The sequence below is a fragment of the Mandrillus leucophaeus genome, unplaced genomic scaffold, assembly GCF_000951045.1.
Source record: "Mandrillus leucophaeus isolate KB7577 unplaced genomic scaffold, Mleu.le_1.0 Scaffold324, whole genome shotgun sequence".
In the NCBI taxonomy this organism is placed as follows: domain Eukaryota; kingdom Metazoa; phylum Chordata; class Mammalia; order Primates; family Cercopithecidae; genus Mandrillus; species Mandrillus leucophaeus.
The window spans coordinates 909,280-935,117 of record NW_012103410.1 but is presented as its reverse complement, the minus strand read 5'-3'; the positions used below and the strand labels follow the sequence as shown (position 1 = coordinate 935,117).

The 25,838-nt window shown below is 38.9% G+C and overlaps 1 protein-coding gene across 1 annotated transcript in view; it reads right to left on the bottom strand.

The window, feature by feature from the left end:
- The window catches only part of LRP2 (low density lipoprotein receptor-related protein 2), a 214,594-nt gene that overhangs the window by 132,237 nt on the left and 56,519 nt on the right, over positions 1-25,838 (bottom strand). The window contains exons 5-14 of the mRNA XM_011988152.1: positions 21,267-21,377; positions 20,814-20,927; positions 18,972-19,088; positions 17,555-17,707; positions 15,737-15,856; positions 9,649-9,777; positions 7,081-7,250; positions 6,105-6,328; positions 4,456-4,662; positions 1,728-1,930 (exon numbers count right to left, since the gene is read on the bottom strand). Of these exons, the coding sequence (XP_011843542.1) occupies positions 1,728-1,930; positions 4,456-4,662; positions 6,105-6,328; positions 7,081-7,250; positions 9,649-9,777; positions 15,737-15,856; positions 17,555-17,707; positions 18,972-19,088; positions 20,814-20,927; positions 21,267-21,377 (1,548 nt within the window). The remainder of the gene's footprint in view (positions 1-1,727; positions 1,931-4,455; positions 4,663-6,104; positions 6,329-7,080; positions 7,251-9,648; positions 9,778-15,736; positions 15,857-17,554; positions 17,708-18,971; positions 19,089-20,813; positions 20,928-21,266; positions 21,378-25,838) is intronic.

Below are 25,838 nucleotides of genomic sequence, written 5' to 3'. Positions count from 1 at the left end.
AAAAAAAAAAACTTTCTCCCCAATAATTATGTCAGAGTATGTCTGCTATCCTCCATGATTAGAAATAACTGCCAAAAGAAAACCCATACTTCACTGCTTTTTTGCCATTTGTAGGATATAATAAATATTACTGGACACTTACTTTGTAAGTAAACCAACTTAATAACCAATAGCTCTAAGAGGTAAGCATTAGTCCTCCAATTTTACAGAGGAGGAAACCAAGAATCTAAACAGTTAAATAACTTGCCCAGCATTATTCAGCAGCTAAACAGCTTGACTGGGATTCAAAGCCAGATCTGATTCCAAAACCTTAAATGTCTGCAACACAAACCAGTTAATACTTCCAAAAGCCACTCTCAAAGTAGTGACCTTAGGAAGATCACTGCCACAACTAGAAATTGTATATCTGCTTTTAAAATTGTCTTCTTAGCCTTTGACTTTCTTTAAAATATTCTGTTTATCTTCTCACGTGGATTGATTTGGTGAAACAATAGGCAGATGTCATTTTGAGCCAAATAATGAAAATAGTAATTTGAGTGATCACATTGATCATTGATCTAGTGGATCTAATGTGAGGGCAGGTGTGAGGTTAGTTGTGAGTTGAGTGTAAAAACTATTCCAAATAGATATTTCCAAAAATGTTTTCAGATAAAATATCTATTTTTAGACAAATATATATTTTCCCAGGATGATGACACTGAAGGATATTCATCTAAATGTGTCAGTTCTAGCGGTTGGGCTTTTGTTAACAGCATTACTTTGTAGTCTTTCTTCATCCCAAATAGATCCATCACTTAACATGAGAGTTTTAAAGCAAATCTGTTTTCCTCTAAATTATTATTCACCAATATTAAACTTTCTACCAACATAATGTAGTTTATGTTTATTTTTCTTTGATCCATAAGCAAATACAGAAAAGAGCCATATACAGTCCAGATAGACGTATCAAAGCTCAAGCTATAACCTGGAAACATAAACAAAGCTTACGATAGGCCAGGTACAGTGGCTCACGCCTGTAATCCCCACACTTCGGGAAGCCGAGGCAGGAGGATCGCTTGAAGCCAAGAGTTCCAGAAAAGTCTGGCCAACATAGTGAAAACCCCATCTCAGAAAAAATAAAAAGAAAAAAAATATGTGGTAAAATAACAGAAGACTAAGCAGTGTCTGAATCAAAATATTTCTTTTTTTTAAATAAGTGACCAGCCAGAGAGACACCAAACCCAGCTGGTCTATGACAGATTAATCAGAACCAAAGAACAGGTGACATACATATGCAACAGAGAAGAAGAAAAAAATGGCTCTGACATTGCCTAAAATGGACACTTAGACATGTCATTTTCTTCTATGTGACCTGTTTCCTTAACTGTAATATTAGAAGTTTGAAATAGATGTTTTTCCCAGTAGAATGAGGATAGGTATTTTGGTTTGGTTTGTGAGCTGCTATAGCCCCAAGCATCTTTGCAGGTGCCAATAAACATCTGTTAAATAAATCTCTAAATTCCCTCTAGATTTGGCATTTAACTCTGAAATACATCAATTTCTCCAGAATGCTCCTAATCTGTAGAACCAGTTTCAGAGAGTTTAACACTCCGGGTAACCAACCCTTCATATACTTGAGAATGCCACCCAAATCACATGAGACCCCTCATTATTAACTTCCAAAGCTTTGAGAAAATCTTTCCACCAAGTCCAGTACCAAGCATGGTTACCACTGTTCTGAGGCTTACCATAGGGCTGTCTGAGGGAATGGTAAACAGTCACTCCATAGGGTCTCAGGGAAGCCTGGTAGTACACTTGTGGGTTGGTCTCTGCGAACTTGTTTGCCTTCAGCACGGCCATCTTTGTCCAATCAGTAAAGAATACCTGACCTTCAAATAAACTTATTCCAAAGGGATGAGGAATGAGGGAGCCTCCATGAACTACAGTCTTCCTGTTATAAAAGACACATATACATCATACAATTTGTTAGTTTTGCTTTATTATAATTAAAGCTGTAGTTAGTTCAATTAAATGCCTGAAAAGCTAAGTAATTTCTTGTCACAAACACGGAATAGATAGAAAAGATACATTTTAGATGTATACATATTTCCATCTACATATGATAGAAGGATTTTCATGTTGTCTCTTGGAAAAGACGCTTGAGACTTACATTTCAGTCCCAGTCAATCCTTTAGCTTGTCCTAGACTTTTTTGGAATTTACTGTTTTCCCTTTTGATCTTCATTCCTTTTAGGTTGCCCCACATCTAAAAGGCTAAGATGTGAAATAGCATGTTGAATACCATAGGTGAAAGAGTATTCCAAGACTTTGGAAGTCTGGGAAAGATGCCTTCGCCAATTATTTTCCACTGCACCATTGACCATTTCCTAGCAATTAGGGAGCAGGACAGTGAGTGGTAGGATTAAAGCCTCAGCAAACGCCCAGATCTGCTCCTGACATCACTGTAAGGAGAGCAAGAAGCAATGCCACTACCACTGTTATGCATCTGCTTGATGGAACTATCAACTGATCATACTTGTAATGAAGGCCCAAAGCCACTTAACTGGGAAGAAAATAGAAGTAAAATTAGGCACTAAGCAAAGAGAGGAAATCAACAACATGACTACGTTGTTGTTGAAACAACCCCCCATGACTACGTCTCCATAAACCATGATTCAGTTAGACACATGAACAGAGTGAGGCAGAGGATGGTTGATATGGGAAAACTCTTATTTTCTTTATTTTGGCGTAATACAAAGACCTCAAAGAAAAATATTAGCATACCCTGATAACTAAAAAGGACAATAGAGCGCTAAGAAAAGACTTGAAGATATTAAAGCTGGGAAACACACTAACGGGGAGTAAACAAAGAAACCTAAGGTGGCAGGTTAGTGCACACTTTGAAACATTGCACAATGACACGGTACATTAAGATTAGAGAATAGTTTCTTTTTCAGTTAGCAGATTCCAGAACCGTGAATGCCACCTGCTGGCAAAGTGAGAGGCAATGACTTTATAATTTCAGCTGTACTTGTGAGCTTTAATATTTCTTTGATGTTTCTTCACAGCCAGCAAACCACTCAAATCTTTTCGAAACCCCATTGATTTTTATCTTTTATGCTTTACTTTTTTTTACTTTAGCAAAAGTTAGACTATATAATGTAATGCTAAAACATCCCAAAGAGAAAAAATTTAGGCAATTTCACAATTATTTTATGTGACTTATTGGGTTAGCTAATTTTTACATAAAATGTATTCATATTCTCCTTATGGAAGCCAGTTTCAGTGATAGGAAGTCACCACATTAATACCCAATCACTTCATTTAACGAAGCAGAGATTGTTCTAAGGATATATAATCCAGTGGCAAACTGCGATATTATCCTTACAAAATGGAAACCTAAGAGGAAACAAAACTATAATATTGCTTTCGTTGAGAAAACATAAAATCAAGTCATTGGGAAAAATTAAATTAACCAGCCTATTTGCTGAATCCACCCAAGAATAATATTTTGGGTCAAAATTTGAAGAACATGTTTTACCCAATTTTTGAAAATACCAAAAGGAGAGGATCTAAAATAGTTTTTTTACATTAAGTTATAGTTAGCTCTAATCAGAGTACAAAGACGAAAAAAAATGTGCCATATTCAGCCAGGTGTAGTGGCTCATGTCTGTAATCCCAACACTTTGGGAGGCCGAGGTGTGCGAATCACTTGAGGTTAGGAGTTTGGGACCAGCCTGGGAAACGTGGTGAAATGTTATCTCTACTAAAAATACAAAAATTAGCCAGGCATGGTGGTGTATGCTTGTAATCCTAGCTACTGGGGAGGCTGAGGCAGGAGAATCACTTGAACTTGGGAGGCGGAGATTGCAGTGAACTGAGATCGCATCACTGCACTCCAGCCTGGGTGACAGAGTGAGACTCCATCTCAAAAAAAAAAAAAAAAAAGCCATATTCTGCATTCAAATATTGCCGTTTAGGTATCTTTGTACACCAGGTAAAAGTACAATACAAAGAATTTCTCCTTGAAATTTGAAATATATAAGAGCAGAGTAAAATCCAATTAATTCCCAGTAGGCAACATCGAATACCTAATAAAACATGCATTTATTGGGGGAAAGGTAGAAAATTAAAAGGGAAAGTAATCTTGAGAAACAAAGCGCAAATGAACTCTGGAGTAAATGAAAATAATGTGCATCATCTGGGACTAGGCGAGTAGTTGGAGAGGAGAAATCAAAGAACAAACGCTGGAGGTTATAGTTAATGAGGGTTTACCTCTTGCGTTATGGGACACAAGAAAAGTTAACAAAACAGAGCAAGTCACTTCATGCAAATATCAGTACAAAGGTCATTAAAGCTATCATGTCAACCAACAAAGCAATATTTTGATTCTGGTACTTTGATGTTTCTCTCCAGCCATTTTATGCACTTTCCCCACAACTTATAAAACCATAAAGCCATACAAAATACTTCTTACCTTTGAATTCCATCGTAAGTTACAGTTTCAATGTAATCAAACCGAGAGTCAACCCAGTAAACACGCTTCGATATCATATCCAGAGTTACCCCAGCAGGCCATCCCAGCTTTGTTTTCACCAAGTCTTTACGGTTGCTGCCATCCATGAATGCCCTTTCCAACTTAGGTTCCCCAGAAAGGCTCTCCCAATCTGAGAAAAATAAATAACTACAAAAGAAAAACAGAAGATGAAAGAATCTGGTATTTTACAAGTTTACCTGGGAATTTTTTTTAATAGTGTATTTGGATCAATGGAAATTTTATCCAGCTGATTAGAGAACCACAGTATAAAGCAACAGGGAAATTAAGTATTTTAAAGAGAGAGAGAGAGAGAGAGACAGAGAGAGACTGTGGGGGTCAATCAGGAGAGTCAACAGTTCCAAATAGCAACTACTATGATGCACTAATATGGTAGTCTAAAAGTTCATATTCAGCCAGCCAGGCACTGCGGTTCATGCCTGTGGTGCCAGCACTTTGGGAGGCCAAGGCACAAGGATTGCTTGAGGCCCATATTTCGAGACCAGCCTGGGCAACATGGCAAGACCCCATCTCTACAAAAATTAAAAGATTAGCTGGGCATGATGGCACTTGCCCATAGTTTCAGCTACTCAGGAAGCTGAGGTGGGAGGATTGCTAGAGCCCGGAAGTTCAAGGCTGCAGCATGCCGTGATTGTGCAGCTGCACGCCAGCCTGGGCAACAGAGCAAGAACCTGTCTCAAAAAAAAAAAAAATCATATTCACCTTCTGAACTTCCTCCTCTATTTCCTTTATCTGTCCTTTGCTTCTCTTTTTTACACCCAGGAAAACTTACAAATACCTTTTAAAAGAAGCTATCAAGCCATTTTGCTCCTCAATTTTCCATTCTGAAGCACAGACAGAGAACATTTCCATCATTTTCAAGAAGGATAGCTGATATAATGAAGTAGAACTGAATAATCATCATTCACCAAGACTAAAATAGCCTAAAGCTTATCCAAGGGTCCTAAGACCCAATTGTGAAATTCTAGGAGAAAGCTACGTCTCCTATAACACTTCCCAAATGTGAAGATTGGGAAATTTGAATTTAAACCTGAAGAAAAGCATTATCAGTGATTCTGGGTTGATTCAGACTGAACAACTTGTAATGAGATATTAGCATTGATATCTCAATCCCAGCCTGTATCAAGAAAGTTCTGAAAGGAATAGTTCCAACCTGCTTTCCTGTCTTTAAAAATCTTTACAGCGAATTCATGTTACTCATCTTAAAAATAATGAAACATAAGTAATGTTTAGTTGTAATAATAATATTAGATTGAGTTAGAACACAGAATCCAATCTCTTAGCTAGGAAAATGTGGCAAACACTAAGAATAAAGTTCATACCCCCAAAACAACTAGTATTTTTAGTACACCAGTAGGTGTGCTTGGGTGACATGTCCTCACATAGGATTATATTTAATAAACTCTCTTAAAGCTTATAAAAATAAGGGCACAAAATAGACATGGGTTCTAGAGTACAGAGCCTAAAAGAAATCAGAATGAGCCTTCGATTAATCCAATTGATGTTCAGTGTATAGAGGGAGAGAGAAAATTCTGAAAATACAGGAATCAATATGTTTTCACATCACTTACCCAACAGTTGGGTCCACGGCAATTCCTCTAGGATGCCCCAAGTTTTCAGTTATAAGGGTAACCCGGTAGCTTCCATCCAAATTTACCATATCTATGCGGTTGACCTTGGTTTCCACCAGATAGATTTTATTATTAACCCAGTCCACAGCCAGGTTCTCTGGGGTTTCAACAGAAACATTGAGAACCTCTTGGATATTTAAACCATGAATGTCAACTGAAAAAACCTGAAAGAAAAACCAAAATTATTATATTTCCTCAGCATCACTAACTACATGGTTTGTTTTGATTTTTTAGTTATAATCAAACCAGAATTGCTAAAAATCTAAATTCTCAACTTTTAGAAATTTCATGCAAGTTATTTAAATAAATGAGAATTGTATTAATGGTATAATAAAATGTAAGAAGAAGAAATAAATAAAATTCCATAACGCTTTAGGAGTTTCTGAAATTTATGTTTCAAAAATCTCCATTGCATTACTCCAAGATGAAATTAAACCCATCACACTTTCCAAATAAGACAGTGGAACAAAATTTTGGCCATTAAACAAAATACTGTCAATATTTGTTACTTGATCCTGAATTACGGTTCCATTTAGAAGATGCAGGTAAAAATCTGATTTTTATCATCCAGAAAAGCAGTGTGCTTTTTACATTTTAAATGATCAAATTTCAAAAATTACCACCAAATATCTATCCAGTTTTGAAAGAATGTCTACTATTTCTTTTAATTAGGCTCTTGGACTCCACTTCGAATAAAATTAAAAGTTGCTCAAGGCTAATCCATATAATAGACTGCTTTGTTTAAGAGGTCACATGTAATAGTATAGCATGGAAAAGGTGCTGATTAACATAAAATATCTCAAGGGCCTTTTTTGTTAGAAAACAAAGGAACTTTCCCCTCTACTCCCTCTAAAAGTGAAAAGCTATCAACACTTTGTGCTCAGGGTTCCATTCAGCTCCTGCAATTTCTATTTACCTTATTTTGCACAGTGTCTGTCCAAAAAACTCTTTGCAGGTGATAGTGGAAAGCCACACCCACGGCCACTCCACGATTCTGAGACTCCACTAGGATCCGGAAGCTCCTTCCATGAATATCACCAATTAACAAATCCCGACCATTGGAGAAGATAATGGAGGCCTCGCCAACTAAATGTGAAGAAGGAAGGCATCACCACTCCTTCAGGTGAGCAAGGATGGTGAAGTAGCTTACAACTGATATGCTTTCTGCTTTTTCAAATGCTATCTTCTACGTTGTCTTACCAGATTTTAACATAAACCTCTGAGGCAGACAGATAGCTATCATTCTATCCATTTTACAGAAGGGCAAATTGAGGCACAAAAAGGCTTAATGAAGTGTCCAAAATCTCAGTAAGTTAGGAAGAATTTGGTAAGAATTCAAGCATCTGGATACTAGTCCAATGCACTTTCAACGACACTGAGGAGAGTATTTCTCAGATATTTTCAAGACTCCTTGATGATATGGGCTCCTTAGCCCCATGTGCAACTCTAGATTTTGTTAAACACAGAAGACATTTTAAAGATTACCAGGAAATCACTCTGAAAAAGATGGTAATGGTGGTTCCAAATCTGTCTGTATACTCACAGGTATGCAAAATGATACATGAACAAGGTATTAACTGCAGTCTTATTGGCAATAGCAAAAGATAAAGAATGATATAAAAGTTCATCAGTAGAGGACTAGTTAAACAAATTATGAATGTCAAAAAAAAGGAATATTATGCCATTATAAAAATAATAATAATAATTAAGGCCGGGCGCAGTGGCTCACATCTGTAATCCCAGCACTTTGAGAGGCTGAGGCAGGTGGATCACATGAAGTCAGAAGTTCGAAATCAGCCTGGCCAACATGGGGAAACCCCATTTCTATTAAAAATACAAAAATTAGCCAGGCGTGGTGGCGGGGGCCTGTAATCTCAGCTACACAGGAGGCTGAGGCAGGAGAACCACTTGAACCCAAGAGGCGGAGATTGCAGTGAGTCAAGATCTTGCCATTGCACTCCAGCCTGGGCAACAAGAGTGAGACTCCATCTCAAAAATAAATAAGTAAGGCTGGATGCAGTGGTTCACGCCTGTAATCCCAGCACTTTGGGAGGCCCAGCACTTTGGGAGGCTGAGGCGGGTAGATTACGAGGTGAGGAGATCCAGACTATTCTGGCTAACATGGTGAAACCCCATCTCTACTAAAAATACAAAAATTAGCCGGGCGTGGTGGCAGACGCCTGTAGTCCCAGCTACTCGGGAGGCTGAGGCAGAGAACTGCCTGAACCCAGGAGGTGGAGGCTGCAGTGAGCCAAGATGGTGCCACTGCACTCCAGCCTGGGTAACAGAGCAAGACTCATTCTCAAAAATAAATAAATAAAAATAAATAAATAAATAAATAAATAAATAAATAAATAAATAAATAAAATAATTAAGAAATAACTTCATGTGCTGATATGGAAAGCTCTGGAAAATATCTTAAGCACATTCACAAGATGCAGAACTGTGCATATAGTTTACTACCATATATAGATATATAAATACAGTTAAATATCTATATTTGTACAATCTTATTTATTCATTAAGAAACCTCTAGAACTGAAATGAAGAAACAGCAATTACTCATGGGAAAGAGGAAGTGAAAACCATGCAGAGGGGAATAGGTATGGAGCAAGGCATCTCACTACGTATCTTCTTATAATTTAAAATGTGTGAACATATAAAATGTTACCTATGCAAAAAATAAACAAATTGAATTGTTAAAAATCCACTGAACCTAAAAATTACTACACAGCAAATCAGGTATTTCTATGCAAAAACAAGTAGAAAATGGGCCATTCTTCAGTCATGGGAGCAGTTAAGTTTCAGAAGACATCAAAGACACTTCAAAATCAAGTGTGAAATAACTATTGGAAAATAGGAGTTTATATTGACACCTTCGTCCGGAGAAATTGACAGTGACAAAATGCTTTGGAGCCCTCATCTACGTTTTGCAGATTTTCTCCATGACTTTTCTCTACTACTATTTACTACTCTCTACTTTCCATACTCTTACATTGATTCCAACAAAGTACCCAGAATTAGGGCATTCAAAAAAATGTTAATCCAAATTTAGCATGTCCATTTGGAAATACCCCTAAATTTTGCAAGAACACTGCAAAAATTATTTCTGTAGATAGTTGTCACCTACTTTTGTGGTAGGTAATTAATTAAAAGTTAAATGTCCAAGCCAATCAAATGTAGGCAGAGCATTTATTCCACAATTAAAGATGGGTGACATCATAGCCTAGGTCAAAGTAAACAAGCAACCAATTTAAAAATATTAATAATGGTCACCATTAATCGACAAATTGGTCCTTAATAATCAAAGAATGAAATTAATGTTGACCAGTTTTTCTAGGCAGCAGGAGCCATCCCTGATTTGTAATGATAAAGCCCTGCCAACAGCATAAATGCTGATAATTCTGCTGTCATCAGAAGGAAGGAAAGAAGCTATTAGAATCTGTTTCTTGTTCAGAGATTCAGGTGTCCATAATTTACTCACAGGAATCATTAGCTTTGCAATGCTGTCCACGCTCCAAGATATACCCTTCTTCACAGTGGCACAGGTGATGGCCAGGTCGGCTTTCACACTTCTGGTCACAAATTCCCCAAATCTGGCAATCATCAAACTCTGCCATATGGAAAATACACATTTGTAGTCAAGGTTATCAGCATTTATTGAGCACTCTCTGACAAAAATCCTAGATAAGATGGCCAAGAATGTGGTGTTGCCCGTGTCTAAATAAACAGCCTCTGGAGTTAGGCACAGGTTCTCAGAATTTATAACAGCCATCTTCATGTAAGGAGAAAGAACATTTACATCATTTTTTAAACCTACATGAAGGATAACTTTACAGAAAATGCACAACACTTCCTGAATTCATAGCCCTATGGCATTGCATTTCATTTATTAATGTTAGTTTACAAATATATAAACTTTGGTGTAAATGTTTCCCTTTAATACTATGCTTTCCAATATGGTAGCCACCAACCCCCTGTGGCTATCTAAATGTATCTTTAGATTAATTAAAATAAAATAAAATTAATAATTTACTTTCCTAATCACTTGCCACATTTCAAGTGCTCAATAGCCACATATGACTAGTGGTTACCATGTTAGAGAGTGAAGATACACATTTACATCACTGCAGAAAGTTCTATTGGACAGCACTATTTCTGAATAAAGTAAGACCTGCCTATAGACAGTCCCTCAAGAAGACACAAATCTACGACTGCAATAAAGTATTTGGAAAGGTCTATTTACCCAGTTCTCTTTCCTCTGATGTCAAAAAATTATAACCAAAATTAAATTGAACTTATTTTCAAGACATCAAAAATTTCTTCTCCTCTACTTATTGGTTAACTTATTATTCACTCATTTAATAAGTGTTCATTGAAAGTCCCTTATATGACAGAGCTCTGTTCATTACCAGTTCTACTGTGTAAAAATACTTCCACTATAATTGACATAAACAATAGAATATGGAGGGGAGAACACAACAAAATATTAAAAGAGTCTTTCTTAAAGACTATAAGTCTTCAGGGGTGCAGAAATTGTCTTATCCTTGGTACATCTGACTTTCCAAGTCCACGTCCACTCTCCATCATCCTTCACTCTGCTCTCTTCCCTGGGAGGATGGCCTATGCAAACTATAACAGTAGAGTTCCCACACCCTCTGGTTTCAGGAAGTTCTCAAGTAGATTATAATTTCTGAAACCACTGCACTCCCAAGTCTAGAATTCTCCAGAGCTCTATGATCTGATTACATTTGCAGCAACTGTCAGAACTGTGAATTGGGTTCAACCATTCCTGCTGGGTGGCCCACCATTCCATAACCCACCAAAAGCCCAAAAGCCCAAGGTTCTTTCCTTTTCTTTTCTTTCTTTTTTTTTTTTTTTTTAGACGCAGTCTCAGTCTGTTGCCCAGGCTGGAGTGCAGTGGCACAATCTCGGCTCACTGCAACCTCCACCTCCCAGATTCAAGCAATCCTTCCACCTCAGTCTCCCGAGTAGCTGGGACTACAGGTACACACCACCACACCCGGCTAATATTTTTGTATTTTTAGTAGAGACAGCATTTCCCCAAGTTGGCCAGGCTGGTCTCAAACTCCTGATCTCAAATGATCAGCCCGCCTTGGCCTCCCAAAGTGATGGGATTGCAGGCATGAGCCACCGCACCCAAACCCAAGAAGGTTCTTCTAATAATCCCATTTCCCTGCAGATTAAACATAACAACATGAGCCAGCATACCTATCTTTCCAAAGACTGTGACTAACCAAAGGAAAAAAACCCAATCCGATCTGGACACTACCAGTTTGAAAGGCCACGTGAGGGTGTGAAATGCCCTCACTGATGATTCCCTTCTGTCCCCTCAACTCAGCCCTGAGAAAGCTTCACCTAAGGCTTTGCCTCAGCATGAAAAGAAGTACAGGACATTCTCCCTCAAACCCCCAGAATGTCATAACTTCATTTTGAATGCAAGATCCATGGGACTACATCTAAGGATTTGGAGTCACTCTGAGAAGAAGTTCTGATGTCAAACAGAAGGAAACCAAAGGTGGAGAAGTCGTAACTAGGAATCCTCCAGCACAAATGCCCTTCCTATCACCTGCACTACAAGTGGTTTAAAGATTTGAATGAGTGGGCCAGGCACGGTGGTTCATGCCTATAATCCCAGCACTTTGGGAGGACAAGGTGGGAGGATTGATTGAGTCCAAGGGTTTGAGACTAGCCTGGGCAATATAGCGAGGGTTTATCTCTACTAAGAATTTAAAAAAAAGAAAAAAGAAAAAAAAAAAAAAGGCCAGGCATGGAGGCGCGTGCCTGTAGCCCCAGCTACTCAGGAGGCTGAGGTGGGAGGCTGCAGTGAGCAGCGTGATCAAGCCACTACACTCCAGCCTGGGCAACAGTGAGACCCTATCTCAAAAAACAGGATTTGAATGAATGTGTAAAATTGCTGTCACTTTTGTGACAATAAGATTGTATCCTTGGATCACTATAGAGAAATATGAAAGTTAATTAACATCCATCAGCAGCCAGAGTGAAGACAAGAAAAATAAAAGTAGAATTGATGGTTTTCATGAGAGTAGAAAAGATAGTGGAAACCACACAAAACACTGAAACACTACTTTACAATCCCCCTCTCACTCCAATACCTTTATCTATTTTCTTTCCTTTTTATTCTTTGTCTCCTCCCACCAACAAATACTGCTGTGAAAATAATTCAAAAACCCCTTTTTAACTGAAACCCCCTTGGCCACCCTCTGATCCATCTGGCTGTGTGAAACACCACCATGCTGAATGACCTCCCTGCCCTCACTCTGCACCACGATGTCATTCTGTCAACAAACAGCATGTCCTGTCAATCAGAAACAATGAGCCCAGTAAACTGCTTCAGCATGCCTCAGAGCTTCCACTGCCAGGTCAAGACTACCAGGGGCAGATGAATGGTAGAAAGACACAAGATTTCGTGTCAAGATTATTCAATGTTATTCTTGATTACCACCGAGGTATTCACTGGGGAGCCATGTCTAAGATAATAAATGGTACATAGGTTTCCAATACCTGAAGCCTCTGTAATGCGTCACCCATGCAGAGGGTTATAGCCATACAGAGAGTATTTGTTGAAATGAAATGCTTGAGAGAGCAAACCAAAACAACAATTCCCCTAAAAATTCAGCTCAGCTGAAACAAGTGTAACTGGTTTCCTAATGTCATGTATTTAAAGAGTTCTCTATAAAGAGAGAAAAATAGTCTTCTTTGAAACAAATGTGAAATAAATGTTAACCCAGCCTCAAAACTCAGAGGCAAATGACACATTCTTGAAGGACAGCAAAGGTCACAGAAAAGGTCTCTGCAGGTGGCAGGGGGCCTCATATTCACAAAGGCCCTCAAATGTAGACTTTTGAGATTATCTCCAAATGAGGTTGTCTGCACTAAAGTCCCAGAAATGCGCTGGTGGGAATGAAAGAAGATGTCTGTTGTGGAACTTAGAATTAGTGCCCCAGTATTAGAACACACTACTTCCAACGTGTTATTAATGTGCGGTATGTTCTCTAATCCTGAAATTATCTTGTGCATGCATAATACTGCAATATTCTGCCTTACATTCACTAGTAGGTTAAATGCAAAATTTTATCAAACAACAACTTTGTTATGACAGCCTTTCACTTTGTAAGGGGCTATTGAAAATTGAAGTGGCCTGAATTTCTGACATTTAGGAAACCCTAGACATTTGGAAATACAACCCAAGGCTCACCACAGACTTATATGTTGGAAAATATGGAAAATGTGTTATCTGGGCTCTAGGGTGGAACAAAAAACTGAGAACAGATTGTGGGGCATCACAAGACTGAATCAGGGATTCTGAAAGAACAAATCACTTTTCCTGAAAGGACTTCATGGCCTATCAAGTTTCAACTGTAAGACAGCTCAGCCCCAACTCCTCTTTGGGAGTTGATAAAGGAAAAAGAGAGAAAAGCTGATGTAATACTGAGAATGTGGCTTCTGGTATTCTATTGGAACTTCTTTTCTACAAAGAGAAAAGGAAAATGCCTAGAGAACTAAAAGGCTGGGAATGGGATTGGCAGCTGGGTAGAAGTGAAGGGGGGCGAAGGAGCCTGACATTTGCCAAAGACACTGGAGCGGACTCACACCCATGGACGAGCCCCACTCTGAGCAGAAGCGAGGCTGCCCCTCTGCCCAGGGCTACCTGAAATCCAGGCAGGACTCCCAGAGTCAGGTCACCACCCAACCAATAAGAAAAGTATCTGTACATTACTTGAATGCATCCCTAATATAATGGTAATGATAACAATAAAACACAAAAAGTGGCCCGCAATCTTATTTAAGGCCAGTTGCAGATCATAACTTTTATGTATAAAATGTTTTAAAATGATTAGAAATGCGGGGGCCTTCTTAAATTATTCCAGAGTTCACTTAAGTCACTTGATCTTAAAGTACCTTGTTGAATACAGTTACTTAAGAGGAGCAATTAGATGGGCAACTTTGGGAGTTGGTCCTGATATTAAAAACCTACAATTACCTACTATGAACACAAGGAAAAGCTCAAATGGATTGCTTTCCTGGATATGAAAATCCAGTTTTTCTTGGCATATGATGAGTAAGTGAGCCCAACGATTATAGTTTTCAGTAACGCTGAGGAGCAGACTTTCTCAAGAATTTCAAGTTTAATTTGCAAACCAGAGTTTATTTCTGGTATCAATACATTTTTCTGTTTGCTAGCACTTCTGCTGAAAATAATAATAATAATAATAATAAAGAAAAAAAGAAAGATTTTTCTGGCTATGAGTAGTTATTAAGATTAGCCATATTTGACAAAGTATAATTATGTTGGAAGCCATGAGCTGAGACTAAAGACTTTGAATAACTTCATTAGGTTTATCTAAATTCAATATTTTATTACCAAATTTTACCAAAGAGTTCTAAAATATTAACATTTTAATATTTTAATAATATTAAAATAATAATTTCAGAAGAAATACTTTTCTAGGAGCATTTCTTACACATTTCATGTTTGTTTTTATCCCAAAAGCCCTAAAGAATATCTCATATTTCTAAGGAATATCAAAAGAATACAAATATCCTGGGAAAATTCTGAATCACTTTGGAGACCCATAGAAGACTACCAAATTTAAATGAATAGTTTCAATTGCCTTCCAGACGCCTTTTCCCAACAGCAGTAAAAACAGTTTTCTTTAAACCTCTGTGATCACTTCCTGCTAGTATGTTTGTTGTTTATGTGTCAAAAATCAGATCGAAGGAAAAAAAGATCAGAGCACCAAAAACTCGCTAAGAAAATGGAAACTGATGATAGTTGGCCATGTCTAATTCTCCCATCATAAGGCCCCATCCTAATCACAGTGAGATACAAAGATGGCATCAAAATTAAAAATCTCCCAATGGGAGAAATCATTTCTGAAGTCAGAGAGGAGAGATATGAGGAAATAGTTGGTGTACCGGTATCTAGTTTAATGCCAGCCACTATCTGGAAGCATCATGATAAAGAATCTGCTCATCTTGAATGACGGTTCCAAGTGGATGTCACAATCAGTGGAATAAGTAGCCAGCCCAGCATAGGCACTGACCCACCAGTGTAGTCACCTGGGCAATGACCTGGTGATCCTCTGCTGTGACGTTTGTGCATACTGGAGAAGTGGCTGCACAAACAAGGAGCAAGGTAGGGGTGCTTGCTGGGCTCAAGCAGCAGCTATCTACCGACCTCATGGAAGTAGTTCAGTATTCAGTAACCAGAATGGCTGCACCAATCCTGATGCCAAATACTTAAAAAGAAAACAGAAAAGGACTACCACCCCCAACGAGTAGTGGATAGGTTCCAGGTAGCTAGTCAGCTCACTCATGACAGAACCACTCTTTTGCCTGGTATACCACACCAAACCTTCTCAGACTTAAAATTCCCTATTTGCCAGGTTTTCTGTGAGGTCTGGGTTGCTTTGTTATGACAGACCATGACGACTCTCCACAAGTGCAACCTCCTTGATGTCAGAGATCAGGGGACCTGTCAGTGTACTCTAATGAAAGAAAAGTAGCCCCACCCCCCCATCACTTACCAACACAGGTACGGCTGTCATTGTGGTTGATGGTATAACCTGGGGGACAAAAACACGCTCCTCCATAAGGCGTCTCATGGCACTGGTACTGGCAGTTCAAGGCAGAGCACAGAGTCGTACCTAAACGAAGAAAAGAACTTTGTTAAATGAATGGTGACCTCTGGACAAGATTGATTAACCTAATAGCTTCTTTTTCCATCAGTAGCAGCTAAGTAAGCATGTAGTAGATGTACAGAAAAATCTGTCACCCTTCAAAGCTTACTGCAAAACTTGGCAATAAAAGCTCAACTGAGACAGGATGATTGCTTGAAGCCAGGAGATCAAGACCAGCCTGGGTAACATAGCTAGACCTCATCTTCACAAAAAGTTAAAAATAAAAACATTAGCCGGGCACAGTGGCTCACACCTGTAATCTCAGCACTTTTGGAGGCCAATGCAAGAGGATCACTTGAGCCCAGAAGTTTGAGGCTGCAGTAAGCTATGACTGCACCACTGTACTCTAACCTGGGTGACAGAACAAGAGCCTGTCTCGAGTGGAAACAAAAGAAAAAAGAATAAAAGCTCATTTTTAAAGTTATAACTATGCCCAAGTGTAAGTCATTATAAGTCTTATTTACGAAAAAAAAAAACAGGTCGTGCATGGGTCTACCTTTGTGTCTACAGAGTAAAAAGGGCTAAGAACTCCCAAGTGACTGAAGGAAGAATAAGCGCTAAAAGTATTAACTGTGGCTGGCTTCAAGAGATGGGATTTCAGGTGATTATATTTTTTTCTTTTGGTTAATTTTTATTTTCCAACTTTCATACTGTGACTACACATCTTTTACTAATTTTTGAGCCTTTTTAAATGGGCTCCGAAATGAAATAGAGAAAAAAAAACCATAGAGGTATCTGCCTGTTTAAATATTATGTACAATTTTTGTCAGGAAACAAAAAATAACCTTGGGGTTGCAGTTACATGGGCACTTCTAGGCAACCACAAATTTAGTTAGAGTATATTATTGATGAAATCAAGGTTTTAAATGGTATTCCCTTATAAGACAGTCAGCTGTCCACAGAGTTGATGGGTTGTTGGTGGGGTGAATATTCTACAGTCACAAAAAAGGAGAAAAAAATCCCTAGTTCCAGTCAGTTTCCTCATAAATGAATGTGGACACACAAGACATAATCAAACAACACTGTGCATGGCCAACACCAAGTTTTGCCATTGGAGAGTAACTCAAAGTACGTAACCCAGGAACCAGAAGCTTTTTTTTTTTTTTTTTTAGTACAGTCAGACAAGGCCTTTTTCCATAAGTATAAGCCAGGTAATAAAATCTCCAACACATCTTTAAGGTCATCAAAATTGCTACTGAAACAATCCTCTTTGTGTGTGTGTTAGGGATTAGGGACGGGGAGTTGCTCCAAAAATTGTTAAGCTCCTCCCATCCATAGATGGAGTCTATTTCTTCCATCCACTCTGGGTTTGGCCAAGTGTCTTGCTTTGAACAATAAGACTTGAGCAAACTTGGCATAAGTAGAACCTTGAAAGTACTTGAGCCCTAGGGTTTGCTCTTTCAGTCTCTGGGTCAACAAAGCTAGGCTAGCCCAAGCTTTTACTGCAACATCCTGATGTTTGAGTGAGCTGATATAGGCCAGAGAAATTACTTAGTCAACCCACAGAACTGTGATAAATAAGACGACACATTTGTCAGTTTAAGCCACTAAGTCTTGGGGTGCTTTGTTACACAAACGCCAACAGATACACTGTATTTGAACATCTGTTCTAGAAAACAGAAATATCTTTATCTGAAAGTTACCCAGGTAAATGCCTATACTCACTACAGTATTTTCCAGTAGTAGTACTGTTTTCATCTTCTCTTCCTGGGCAATCTAAAATCCCATCACAAACTTTATAAATGGAGATGCATCGTCCCGACTCTGGGCAAGACCATTCTCTTGGGGAACATTTATGAACACCATGAGAACTGCTTTCTGTGGGGGGAAAAAGAGAGAGTTAGAGGCCACAGGGGAGGTACAGCAAGCTCTTTTTCAATCAGTGGTTAAAAGGGGGTGTAGAGGAAGTTGGACAAGAGAAATCTATAACTGATCTACATTTTACAATAAGTTAGTGATTTCTAACTCTGCCACTAGTCTCTTACTGAGATTCTAAGGACAGGCATAATGGAATTACTCCACTTTCCCTGGAAGAGGCAGCCCCCAGCCGGGTTATAAGAGTAAGAAGCAGATACGGGTCTCAATTATCAACAAACTAGATTCATAATCCCCTAGGAAAAGATGCAGTTATTTAAATCCTGAATTATCGAAGTAGGGCCATCAAGTTAGGTCCAGAATTACTTGAGTTTGTGGTTGGGCTTTTTGATTTGCTTTGTTTATTTAGTGAAATGTCAATAGTATAAGAAAAACCATAACCCAAATGTAGAAAAACCACTTTCTGGAACATAAAAACATAAAACCATGTTTTATGCTCCCAGAACAAGCATTTCCCTTATCATACCTGGGATTGGAATGGTGCAGGTAACTTGCTGTAGGGTGTGGGTATTAGTAAGGGCTAAATTGTAGGAGGTGCTGCTGATGATATCAGCAACATAAAAGGGTGAATATCAGTAACATAAAAGGGTGAATATCACTGGCAATTTCTTTCTCACAGAATCTTTAAGCACTTCCCTGGATAGTAGCTTCTCCTACACTTACCGATCCCCAGCTCCACCCCACATGTTCCTAAGGTGGCCTCTCTTTCACCACTGAACGTCAGTGACTCATTTGGAAATGAGAATTTACAAAGCCAAAGCAAAAAAATAAGCTGAACTGTTACCAAGGTTCAAAGTCATTTTTAAAGATTGTAAGGTCTAAGACAAATGACATTTTTCCTATTTTCTCTCCTTCCCCAGCCTATTAATTTTATATAAGTAAATCTATTTAAAACGGGCAGTCTTAAAGGGAGAAAGTCAGACTGAGATATAGAAGAGGGAGAGACTGTCCTACCTATTTTGCCTTAAAGATAGAAAGGAGAGGATTATAATTTAATCTGTATTTGAGTTCTGAATCTTCTTAGGAAAAGTTAGTGAAGTCATCTCCTTCTTCACCACCCACTAAGTTCCTAAACAACTCCTTCAACTCCAGCCAGTCCTGTGGCTTGCTTGTCACACAAAACTTTTAAAAAGGAAAGGAGAAAAAGCAAGCACTGGAAAACACTTGAAGAAAATGCTTTTCAGTAGGAATCTCTTCCTCTCCTTACCACATCCATCTTCATCTCCATTATCTTTACAGTCATCTTCTCCATCACAAACCCAGTTTTGATAAATGCATCGGCCACTGGGGCAAGTGAACTGGTAACCACCGCAGGTCGGATAGTCTGGAACAAAGCAACAGCTGCACTCCAAAGACACAAATCACCTGGAAAAACTCAAAGTGCTCTCACCTCAGTGCCTAAGCAGAACTATCTCTTAAATATCTTGACAAAAATTTTAAAGAGCAGGAAAAAAAAAAGAGAGAGAGAGAAAGAAGGTAACAGCAGCTTTGGGTCTAGGAAATGAACACAGATGCCGGTTTCTGTTTTTCAAGATTAAACATTAGATCAGCGTGGGAAACATGGTGAGACCTCATCTCTACCAAAAACACAAAAAAATAAATAAATAGCCAGGCATAGTAGTACATGTCTGTAGTCCCAGCTACTCGGGAGGCTGAGGTGGGAGGATGGCATGAGCCTGGCCTGGGGATGTGGAGTTGCAGTGAGCTGAGATCGCAGCACTGCACTCCAGCCTAGGTGACAGAGTGAGACCCTGTCTCAAAAAAGAAAAAAAACTAAAAATTAAAAACAAGATGGTTTGCAATGTGTTGGCACAGAACAGAAAATGCAGACAAAGATGCTGCAGACATGACAACATCCAACGTTCTCATATTTTACTACAAGCTCCGTAATTGCTAATCTATGACCAAATGATTCTGAGTCAACCATTCCATGATGTCACATTCTCTATAATTCTCTGTCACTAAAATAAGCCCAGGTTCCAGAAAGGAAGCCAGGCATGACTCATTGAAAATTAGGGTGATATCAAAAATATTTAACAACACCCTAAGGCATGGGTACCAACCAATCAAAAGAGTTATGGAGGGAAATCATACATTCTAGTAAATAAATCACCACAAAAAGCTGCCAACTTACTGGAAACAGTAAAACTCTTTCATGGAGTCTTCTAACTTTACTCATTCCGAAAAAATAAGTGGAGGTGGCAACAAGCAGACAACAGCATGGACATAAAAGCAAGGTCAGAGTGAAGAAGTAGAGGCAAGGAAGCCACCTATACCACACTGAAACTTTCAGTCTGGGCGCGGTGTCTCATGTCCATAATCCCAGCACTTTGGGAGGCGGGCGGATCACTTGAGGTCAGGAGTCCACGACCAGCCTGGCCAACACGGTGAAACCCCATCTCTACTAAAAACACAAAATTAGCCGGACATGGTGGTGCATGCCTGTGATCCCAGCTACTCAGGAGGCTGAAGCAGGAGAATTGCTTGAACCCAGGAGGCGGAGGTTGCAGTGAGCCGAGATCGCGCCACTATACTCCCGCCTGGGCAACAAAGTAAAACTCCATCTCCAAAAAAAAAAAAAAAGAAAAGAAGAAGAAAAAGAAACTTTCCTGACCCTCCAACTTTAACGCAGTAGAAATTTCAAAGTAAAGAGGAGAGTTAGAGCCACTCCTAGGGAAATTCCTTTCCCTTAAAAACACTTCTCTTACTCAACTACCAAGGTTCTCAGAGGTACGGGTCATTTGAGAATGCAGTGATACAATATATCCTGTACCCCTGGAGTCTAAGGAAAGAAGGCAAACTGTCCATCACCAGCCCTTTACATCTACGCAGATCCTTGAAAGATAAAGGAGCCCAGGTCCAGCAACACCACAAAGGCTCGTGTCATGGCCCCCAGTGACCTTCTGATTCCATCTGCCATCAAATGTAGTGACTTTTTTCCTTGAAAAAAGCAGTACATTGGTGGGGGAGGCGGGGATAAAACAAAACCAAACTGAAACAAAACAAAACACTCCCAACAACATGACCCAGCATAAAGAAATCACCGTACTGCAAGCATGTTCATCACTGCCGTCTTGGCAATCACTGTCATGGTCACAGACATAAGCGTGAGGGATACACTCTCCACTGCCACATGAGAACTCATTGTGCAAGCATATCTCAGCTGCAACAGAAAGTTAGGAAGGGAAAGAAAAGAGAGAAGTTAACTCCATTGTAGCCATTTAATCTCAAAGGAAGATCATCTCCAGTTTAAGAAGGGATTCTTATTAAGCAGTGGTGTGCTGGTAAATGTTTAAGAATCAGTTATCCAGGAACAAAAAGGCCCTGGTTTGTAATGTTTGCCGATTTCCAGTGTGTAAATACTCCTACCAACGGCTGACTTCAAACTACCAACGTGAATTCACTGAAACTGAACTTGGGAAGAGATGCACATAATTGGCTCTCTCAAGCCAGTGTAAACCAGCTTCAGCACACCACTGCACATCTTGTGCGCAATACTTACTGCAGTTGATTTCATCCGAGGAGTCCCTGCAATCAACTTTCCAATCACACTTCTGACTGGTGTTATAGCAGGCTCCATTGTCACAAGTAAGCTGCTCACATGTTGGGTATTCTATTGTAAAAAAAAAAAAAAAAAAAAAAAAAGGAAACAGCAAACAAACCTTAAATTTCCTTCAGCAAACATTTATTGAGTGATTACTATATGCAAGTCACTAAATGCTGAGCACATACTGATACACACACACAAAAATATGCTCCCTGGCTTCATGGAGAGTACAGCTGGACAGGGGAGACAAATATTAGTCAAATAAGACATAAATGGTAAATTACAAACTGGGATAAGTGCTAATGTGGAAAGTACAGAGGACTGTGAGGCTGCATAGCAGAAAAGTCTCCCCTAAAGAAGTGACTTTTGAGCTAAAACATGAAGAATGAGAAAGAATTTAACTTTAGCTCAAAATGGAACATTATTTTACATAATACAAATAACATCCCAGGAAACTAAAGTACCACCGCACAAGCTTGGAAGGAAGAAAGGCCATTTCTTCCACTGGGGGTTGGAGAAAGAACGCAGGCCTAGAGTTCAGGAGCCCTGGTGGCCCAGAGGTACCACTCAGCAGCTATTTACTGTGACTCAAGCTTCATGTCCTGTGTTTCTACTTCCCTATCTGCACATTTGGATAATCTACTGCACAGGGTAGAGGGGCCTGAAAAGACCCTGTCTGGTGAAGCATGTTGAAAAGCATAATGTGCTCTCAAAGCACAAATTATTGTTGCCATGTTATGTACATGCGACCACCTCACTGCTACTCACTGGACCTGGTTTTCTAGGTCACAGTGGAAAATCAGGAAGTCCCTTACAGGAATAACATGCTATCTGTCCCTCCTCTCTACTTACCAGACTTGGACCACCTGTCTCTCATGACTTCTTACTGGAGGCTTTATTCTGTGGATTGTTGATCTCTTTCCCCCATGACATAATGAAACTCCCTGAGATTAAGGATCCTGTCTTACTCATTTTAGAATCCCCAACGCTTAGTACAGGGGTGGTGGGACATTACTCACTGTGCTCAAGAAATGTTCAATATTGCTATTATTTATCACAGGTGAACATTTTAGTCATTCGGCTTTTTAAAATATTTTGAAGTTCTGCCTTTTATGGCCTTTGAATACCCTCCTTTTCACAAATGTGATATCTTCCTTGGCCTGACCATCTTTTTCATGAAAGATAATTTTTGTATTGATTATCCGGTCACCTTCTGATTTCTTTTTAACAAAGGAAAAGGTATGTCTTAGTTAACTTTGAGTCTCAATTTTGCACTTAAGAACGCAGTTTGAGATTTTATAGAGATATAAATATATTGAAGATAATTATTTGGATAGTCCCAAGTCTTTTCAAGCAGAAGCTGTGTACAAAATTCTGTGCTGAAACTGTACTAAACTTGTGCCATGTTAACAACTTGCACTTTTTAAAAACGGATTCTCCAATGATCTTTTTCCTTTTTTTTTTTTTTTTTTTTGGTATAGTAAAGGAATAAGCCTAACTCTTCTCATCTGCAGAGGTTCAAAGTTAGTCTCTTAAGTGTCCTTAAATATCTCAATTGCCAGAGTTATGTATAGTCGATCATATGTTAAAATGGAAGGCGTTTTTAAATAGCTAGTTATAATTTAAAATTTTTTCTGAATTTTATTTTGTTTTTTAATAGTCCAAAAGTGAGCCAGTGCCTAGAGTTATTGCTGTCTTTCCTCGCTGAGAAGATATGCCTTTCAAATGTACCTTCAAATGGGTCACACAACTCTCCCTTCAAGTGATGTTTATTAATCCTGCTTTCAAGAGATGCAAAAGACCAGGTGAGGCCCGCAAGCAATTCCTTTGCCCTTGTGAGCCAGATAGCTCCTAGAGTCAATGTGTTATCTAGCCTTTTAAGAGCAGCAGCAAGCAGGAGAAAAACCCATAGAAAACCCAGCTCTTTGCAACAGATAAGCTACCTGTCAGGAGGAAAATTAATCTGGGCTTGAACGGCGGCTACTTCATTTAAGGCGATAATTATAAAGAATCTGGAATAAGTGTGCTGGGTGGCTCTCTCGTTTTCCTCATCCTGCTTTTTGAGAACCAGTGCCAGAAAATTGAAAGGAAAAGGATTAAAACAGTAACCACTGACATGACTAAAAGTTTACTGACATGGCCCATTCCCCACCCAACAAACAACAAGGCCAGCTTGATATCATCAGGGAGGGGATTGTGATGGCCAGAGGTCAGCAGTTCGACTTTTGGAATGAAGAACGAACAGCTTTCTTGTCTCCATCCACACTGATAAAGAATCTCTCTCAATCAGCAGGGGACGCCTCTCAACCCCTGCACACCTTGATCTCTTCTGTGCATAGTTAACCTGAGATGTATACTTAAAGAAAAGATTGCACAGAGCTCCCTAACTCCACAAAATACTGAAAATACTTGGAAATTTGTTTCCAAATGGTTTTCCCTGTTTGGAGATCCACACAGACAGAACAGGTCCAAACTGTTAACACTGACCAAAGAAAGAAATGAATGGATTCTACTATCATTGCTAAAGATGTTAATGAGTTTCAATCTACTCCAGAAAACAATAAGTCACAATCCTTTGAGCTTCCAACTGGGAGATATCTAAAATCTTATTTTTTGGTTTATTTGCTTGGCAAGCCTAAGTCTAACCTTCTTCCCAAAGAGCAAATCCATCATCTGGCTAAAATGTCCTGCAAGATTTTAAGTATAGGGTAAAGTGCAATATGAGAGGAGACCATATTAAAGAACACCAAGGAAACTCTTTTTTCTGAATTTGGTTTTAATGGAAAGATCAACAAGTAGCTATAAATTAAGCCTCAGACCTTTAAGGTTTTTCTAACACAAAAAGGTGAGAATATCCTTCCTCACACCACTCCTTTTTTCCCCTTTCTTTATTTCTCCTGGTCCCAAATCATACATGTTCAAATTTGTTACCCCATAATTGGGAACTGCCCCCAAAATATGCACATAAGAGTTTTTACATTTTTTCACTGTTAATGATTTGGTTTGGAGCAAGAAAGTTCCATGCTATAGTTCTGTTTACATAATCAGGGAGGAGGGTGTAGAAATGTAGTTTGAAGACCTTGTAGACCTCTTAGAATGGAACTCATTTTAAGCAGAGTATCATACAGCAGAATAAGGTACAAATATAAGGCACTATTCATTATTATCTTGACAGGAAGACTGTAGACATGTTTTATTCTCACAATTTGACAACATGGCTGAAAAGAACATAGAAAAGACTATTATTATGAAGAAGGGATCTTAAAAGTAGGTTAGGAAACTTAAGCCAAGATTGGGAAACACACACACACACACACACACAAAAGAACTTACCGATACAAGTCCAGCCCAGACACCTGGGACTTTTCAAGGTCCTAGAGTCGTCCTTTATAAGTTACTTTATGTTATTTACTCTGGCTCCAAGACAGATTAATCCAGTCAATGTAATGATTTGCCAGAAAGAATCTACCAGTTTGGCCATGAGCACTTACTTGCAAGTACTACCCACAAAGTTGAACAAGCAATCATCATCATCATCATCATCATCATCATCATCAATAACATATGTTAAAAACTATGTGCCAGACATGCGTCAAAGTACTCAATATGTATAAACTCATTTCATCTTCATAACAACCTCATGAAGTAAATACTATGATGACTCCCATTTTATAGAGGAAGAACTTGAGGCATTAAGAGGTTAAGGAATTTGAGAGAGATCACATAACTGGTAAAGTTGGAGAGCCAGAATTCAAATCTAAGCAACTTGGCTCCATAACCCATGTTACTAACCACTGCCACAGATACAACTACCACTTATAGGCTGCAGAGTAAGTAACAGGAAGAAGCGAAAAATTAAAGAAGAAAGAAATTGAATGGAATGGTAATAGGAAGTTCTTAAAAGAGATTATGACAAGAAAAAGAAGAAACCCAAGAGGAAGGAGGGAAGATTTTCTTTCTGCCAGTCAGTTTCCCATCCACATTAGGAAAAAGGGAGAAGTGAGGCCAACTCCAGTTTCCCACAACTTATGGCATAGTCAACGAAGTACTTCAGTATGATATAATCTAGGAATTCTAGGAAACCTAGGCAGGAAAAACAACTTTCCAGAAGGAGTACCAGGAAAAACAGGAGAGTCAATACCAAAAAACAGGCCACAAAGTTAAAGTCTCACAAAGGTACGACCACCACTCCCCAAGCCCCCATTCCTGGTGAATTTCAAGTCCCTAAAGTGACTGCCATCATGGACTAGCTCCTAGGGAGTGTAGCAATATACAAGGTAAAAAACAGAGAAGTATTTCCTGCCTCTGTCCAAAAGTAATTTGAAAAAGCTTTCAATAAAAAGTTATATAAAACCAGATTTATTAAAAACGAAATTCAGGAAAAAAAAAGAAAAGAATGAACAAAAGAAAGAAAAGGAAGGAAGGGAGGGAGGGAAAGAAAGAGAGAAAGAAAGAAAGAAAGAAAGAAAGAAAGAAAGAAAGAAAGAAAGAAAGAAAGAAAGAAAGAAAGAAAGAAAGAAAGAGAGA